This window comes from Diadema antillarum, unplaced genomic scaffold (genome assembly GCF_040938485.1).
Source record: "Diadema antillarum isolate AM-2024a unplaced genomic scaffold, OU_Dant_1.0 seq00001589_RagTag, whole genome shotgun sequence".
In the NCBI taxonomy this organism is placed as follows: Eukaryota; Metazoa; Echinodermata; class Echinoidea; order Diadematoida; family Diadematidae; genus Diadema; species Diadema antillarum.
In genome coordinates this window covers 74,848-81,243 of record NW_027272306.1, presented here as the reverse complement: position 1 = coordinate 81,243, position 6,396 = coordinate 74,848, and the positions used below count along the sequence as shown (strand labels likewise).

General features: G+C 40.7%; 1 protein-coding gene across 1 annotated transcript; it reads right to left on the bottom strand.

The window, feature by feature from the left end:
* Positions 1-751: 751 nt before the first annotated feature.
* LOC139710930 (ras-related protein Rap-2b-like) lies at positions 752-1,876 on the bottom strand. Its single transcript, XM_071622855.1, has one exon. It carries the CDS (start codon positions 1,467-1,469, stop codon positions 912-914), a length of 558 nt encoding a protein of 185 aa, XP_071478956.1. The 5' UTR covers positions 1,470-1,876; the 3' UTR covers positions 752-911.
* Between the last annotated feature and the right edge of the window lie 4,520 nt (positions 1,877-6,396).

Here is a 6,396-nt window from a genome sequence, read left to right as displayed (position 1 = left end):
AGACAAGAACTAAAAGAAAACAAAAGCAAAGAGCAGAAGAGATGAGGAAGACAGGAGTTTGATCATGTAGCAGGTATAAAGAGGTTTAAAAGTCATAGATGATCTGTAAGACTACAAACACATTTTTATGTGTGTCATTCAGTGGCAATGTTTCCAATGACCTGCAATCTGACTGTTTCTCTGTGATTTCTCGACTATTAAATTGGGAATACCAGCTTGTTGACATGTCTCTTTTAAATGATAATTCTATGATTGTACATGTTCGTGCATCTGTGCATAAAGCAGATAAGCTAATATTAAGGGTCAGGTAGTGAACAGTGGCAAGGAAAAAATGGGGGGGGGGGGGGAACAGGCATAATGAAGTGTTTCCATAGTCTTAGATTGATATGTTTCAGTAATTCTCCAGTGCTATAATTTACATTGTACATACGGGGTAGTTCAGAAAGTAATTCATGTTAACATTTTGTTGTGAAACAGTAGTCCACAGCCTGGTCCTTTTCATTAGTCAACCATCCTTGCTGGGATAGCAATATTACCGTCATTCACTGCACTGTAATGGGAAATTTATTTCATATCTGTATGAAAAAACTCGCACCAAGGTTTGACCTCCACCTCCAGTGCCAAAATTTGACTGCACGCAAACGCAGCATGTAGAGTTCTAGCTACATAGCCGGTGGTCAAATTTTGATTGAATTACAGGCGGCTTGCTTGCATTACAAGAGAGCTTTTATAATTAATAACAACCTTTCATTCAAAATTCAATCATAAATTAGACCTCTCTAAAAATTTTTCCTTCATTTTGCTGTTTGTCTTTTTTGTTGGTACGTACAGACAAATGAAATATTTCAGATCTAGAGGTTGATTAAAAAAGCTCACATTTTGAAACTTACCTATCATTTGTGATTCCAAAATCACAAAATAACACACTTTGAACAGCACCCTCCACTGCTTGGTTTGTGTGGAGCAAGTATATGCATGATCTCCACAACACAGTCTGCGAATACATCGTTTACATTCAACGTGCTCTTAGCGGAGCTCTCATAGAACGGCACGCCCCATCGGTTGGCGAGGATCATCCCTTCGCTGGTGGGCACCTGACGCTCGTGCTCCAAGTCCGCCTTATTTCCAACAAGAACCATGGGGACCCTGTCTGTTCCTTTCACCCTCACTATCTGCTCCCGAATATTGAGAACATCTCCAAAGGATTGTTTACTCGTAACACTGTAAACAACAAGAAAACCCTGTCCATTTCTGATGTATAAATCTCTCATCGACGCGAACTGTTCCGTTCCAGCCGTATCCAAGATTTCCAAAATCGCCATTGTATTTTCGACCTCAATGGCTTTGCGGTAGAAATCCTCGATTGTGGGGTCGTATTTCTCCACAAAATTGCCCGAGACAAACTGGACAGTTAGGGCACTTTTGCCCACACCTCCACTGCCAAGAACCACAACTTTGTATTCACGCATTTTGGATTAAATCCTTGCCCGAGACGAGAGGAAAGTAGGATAGATAGCGTGCGACAAGGGAAAGGCACGCCAAGTATACACAAGCTCGCTGATGTTTATAGTGTTGAAATGCCCGTGAGATTGCACAGCTGTACGTGGAAGCTCCTCACACAGTAGGCGGCTGTACAAGGCGATGGGCAAAGTTAGTGAACTGTAGCGATTGTCCCTCCAGAGTGCAAAGTGAAACTTTTTATGAAGAAGCTGCTGATGATATAAAGTTCCACGAATATAATCCACAGGAAAGTAATATCGCAGTTGATACTTTCTTCATTTGTTATTAACTGTCCTGATTTCGGTAATGTTGTCTGTAAAATTCCGCCATAATTTAGTAGAAACGGCACTTTCAGATCCGGAAATCACGGCAACCCAGTCACATTCTTTGGGACATACGTACGAACGCACGGCCACGGTATTCACACTGAAAGCATGCAAGCATAGCGCGAGCGAGGCTGCGAAATGCACAATGCGTACGTTCTGGAACCGTATTGAATGAATGTTGTGCATGCAGCAGACAGTTTCGTGCCGAGTTTTAGCTGCAGAGCACAGAAAGCCGCCTATGTGTTTACAGTATGTGTATTATACATACGCTGGTCGCGCGTGTGATCCTTTGCCCTCAGTCAACACGGTGGTACATGGAGTATACGTCGCATGCATGCAAGGCATATCAAGAGCAGGGAGGTGGCACGTCCCAAATCACAGACAGGCATGGTGTATTTCTCTGTGTCGTTACAATGAAGCCATACTAAAAGAATTTATCATGCCTAAATGAAATGAATTATATCGGGTGTTTCTGTCGCTCTGAAGAGTGAGAATTAAAACAGGCAAATAATATATTCATATTATGTATTTGTTTTCCGTTTTCTTGTAGCCGGATTTGCTTTGCTTATCGTGACGAGGACTTTCTCTATCAAAGTGGAGCTAGTGAATGTGAAATGAAGTACGAGTAAACTTTAACTTTGAATATCATAGACCATTGTGCAAATTAAGTGTAGACAGTTTTTGCATGGGTATGTAATAGCCGTCTGACGGTAAATTTACTTCCAAATATTGGGCATCTACTGAGTTGTAACCATTCATGATTGCGCCAAAATAAGGCGAAAATCAGAGGGTTCCCCTCCTTATCATTATTTTGGGAACTTTCTGTCGCGATGCGACATCCCTTTTGTTAGAGGGCGCTGTGCAATTTTCTGCTGTGATGAGACATCGAGTTTGGCTCTCCACCACACTGACCGAACTCCCTGGATGTACACATGACGTGAGTTCGTCCGCTAACGCCCGAAATTTTACGAATCGAGGAGTGGTTTGAGTGGGGTCCGAAACAGAACACGTCACGAGACAGAACAAACAAACAACCTCTAAGATGACAAGTCATTTTGGGATAATGTTAAGTCATTCAAATCGTGGTACTAATCTCAGTCGTTTGACATTCAACCTGCTGTATTCATGCCAAACGCAATGGGAGACGCTATGACTTCGCCCTACTGGGTGACGACAGCAATGACGGATAATAAAAGGTCACGTCTGTTCGTATCACCCACAACTCCCTTGGTTTCACAAGAATAAGCGATGAGAAAGATAGTCTCAAATAACTCAGTTCAATATTCAGGGCAAATCATCTTGTCCCAGTTTGATTTACAAGTAATTTGTCTGTGAATTAGCTTCCTCCGTGCTAATGTAGACCTACTTGAAGTTCAGAAATAGGTAAGATGCAACCCTTATTATTACATTGTAGTCTCATTGGCACAATAAATGTACATTGATAAAGTACCTACCATTTTCTCTTCCTTTCTGCAATATGAAGCTCCACCCGTAAGTACATGTATAACTAAATTTTACCAGGGAGCTCAACATCGGCACCCTCTCGGCTTATTGCAGGTCGTGGTTCCAAATCTCAGGTGACGAGAACAACTGGCTGCCTTCGTCCACAATCAAGCCAATTTTGGAACCGACTAGGATAAGGCATAATTGTTCTCTGTATACGCTCCGGAAAAAACAAAGAGTCCTTTTCAACGGTGTCTCTTGCTTTCGTTCAAGAATAAAAAGTCGAAATGCTCTTGTAGTGTCTTGAAAGCGCGGAGCACTGCACAAAATACACCTATCAATCGCTTGTCTATTTTTATGGCCTACTGTCTTGGAGTTGGTTATATTGGTTGGTTATATTCTCTAACCGTCATTCAGGTCGTACAAAGTGATGTAGCAAGGTGTGGAATACATACCGCGTTTATAATGCATTCGATAATGAAGGCATAATTAGCATTCCATGTCTCACTAATGACAACCTTAAACCTGTCGGAGATTTGCCTGGCATGGCGACATGTGATAACTGTCATACCACTCATTCAGATGGTTTAAACTTTGTGGATGTCTGTTATAAGGCTGCATTCACATAGAAGTATTCGCTATTCGCTATTCGCTATTCGCTATTCGAGCACCGAATACACCATCACCCGCACCGTTAACTCACCATCCCATGCAGTGAGGATTTCTTCCTCCTACATCCCAGCAAATCTTATTAACAATTTCTAAACCGCATCAGAATGTCAGTCTACATGCTTATTTTTGCTAAAGGGCAAATCCAGACCAAAAGTGTCATTATTTCATAAACGAGTGACGGTATACGCTGCAAGAAAATCGAACAAGCTCGATTCCCACTTTGCTATACTTTTCGCAGCTATTCGTACTTTCGAATAGTGCCCTCCTATGTGAACCGGTGTGAGGAAATCCTATTGTTCGATTCAAGCTATTCGCGTGCCCTCGAAAAACGAGCCCGAATACCCGAAAAGTATACAATTGTACTTCTATGTGAACGCAGCCTAAGAGATGAGAAAAATGACACATTGGCTGGCTTTAGTCGCCTTGAAACGTGCATATAATATTCTAGATTAGATATGAATGTATCAATAATTTTGTTTGATGTATAGAAGTATTGTTGTTCCGTCCTACCAGGGAGGTGGGATGCCATCATTGCTTGTAATTGTATACGATTGTGTATGTCTTTCTGGACAGTTGCGTGAGACACACTTCATACACACAGAGAGGTGGGGGAACCTAGAGGGGGATGTGGGGGATGTGTGGGGTGTGTGTGTGTGGGGGGGGGGGGGCTATACTGCGTCATTTGGATGTTTGTTGGTGTAAAACTATGATGTTTACACGGTATTGCTCTTTGCCATCCAAATCTAACGACTGGGCAATTCTTCTTTCTTTCTTCTTCTTTTTTAAAGAGTGTGAAAAACTGCCAATTTTCCGTCACAGATGTTCCCAACACCGACAGTCATCACTCAATACTCACTCTGTTTTTCTTTCAATATCACAGCTCCGAGACGAACTAGCTAGGTTTTGAATCCGTTCGATCTCAAAACTCCTTGGCCTATAGAGCGCCAGAGACGGTCAAGCACAGCAGCCTTCTTGGTGGTGCAAAATATCCCATCTGGCTACTTAAGACGCAAAGACATTTCAAGGTATTTTCAAGATAATACATGTAAACAATATTGTCAGTAACTCCACGCTTTCAATAACATTTCTGTAAAAACGTGTATGGGGGCGGCTACTACTACTCTGTCTTGCTTTGCTGTTGTGGACCACATTGCCCCGAGGAGCGGAGGAGTGTATAATACTATCTGCAATAATTATGTACTGTCTTTGTGTATGGTGTACTGGTAGTATGGTTCGTAATCACTGATCTCGAAAGGGAATTCGATATCAGTGTTCGTAATGCTCCATGTGAAGCATTTTGATGAACTATGGAACGCGAAGTTCGTAAACCGAAGAATATGATACATTCTCTTGATTGTAAGCCACGCTCTAAAATAATTGTGTATTTTGAAGATTCATGACCTACATATCCTTCATACTGCAAAACTTGGATTTTTTATATTCAAAACTCATTATCTGTGAATGTATCAGAGACGTTTGGTATAAACAGTAGTATTCACCATTATAACACCCGCATATGTAATTATTTTCATTTGTTCAAAGTTAATTTATTTCGGCTTACACAAAAAGATCTCTTCGTTTTAGCTTTCCCATTGTTTGGAATTCCATAACAAGTACGTTCATGCTCAAACTTACGATTATTCAAAAAAATCTCTCAAAATTCCCTCTTGCTTGATTAAATACTGATTGTCTGATGTTTTCACCATTTTCTCCAGTAGTGCGTGATATGATGTGTGTTCTGTATAATTTAGATTTGTTGATTGTGCCTATATTATGCTGTCTGGATGGTTTTTCCCCCACACGGCCTCTTGAGACTTTTTGTTATGTTCTTGGTTTATTTCACATTTCACATCGACTTTAAACAGAGGCGTAATTCAGATTGTAAGAAAAAGATGATTAAGTGTATTGAATGCATTGTATTTGTTGTATGTTTTTGTTATTTGAAATGGAAATAAATAAACGAAACGAAACGAAACGTAAACGAAACGAAACATCGACACACACACACACACACACACACAAGCACACACACAAACGCACACACAATTAGTATTACCGGTCGGTAGATCATGCAAAATAAATGACTTGAGGTTTCAAAAAAAAAAATGGATTTATTTTTTTCTCATCGTAGACATATTACACATTGTATCACTAAGGCCAAACTAAAAATAAGGCACATTGCTGATTGATTGACATGATTTTGGGCATTCCAGCCTAAAAAGGCCTTCATACATTGATAAATCTGTCCTGAAGTCTACATAGGGCCTAATACAATCCGTTTCACCACAGCATCAGCTGTTACTATGGCAACAGTGTTATTATCTGAAGGCGTATACATCCTACATTATAACTACATTAAAGCACTGATCTGAAAGAAATTATTCACGACCCGTAGTTTCGTATCAGCTCTCGGTCTGTTGGCAATCGACAATCATTCATCGGCTGTTGTTGTCGT

What these genes read in the sequence shown, in the direction of transcription:
- LOC139710930 (XM_071622855.1), bottom strand. Translation starts at nt 1,469, where the DNA reads ATGCGTGAATACAAAGTTGTGGTTCTTGGCAGTGGAGGTGTGGGCAAA.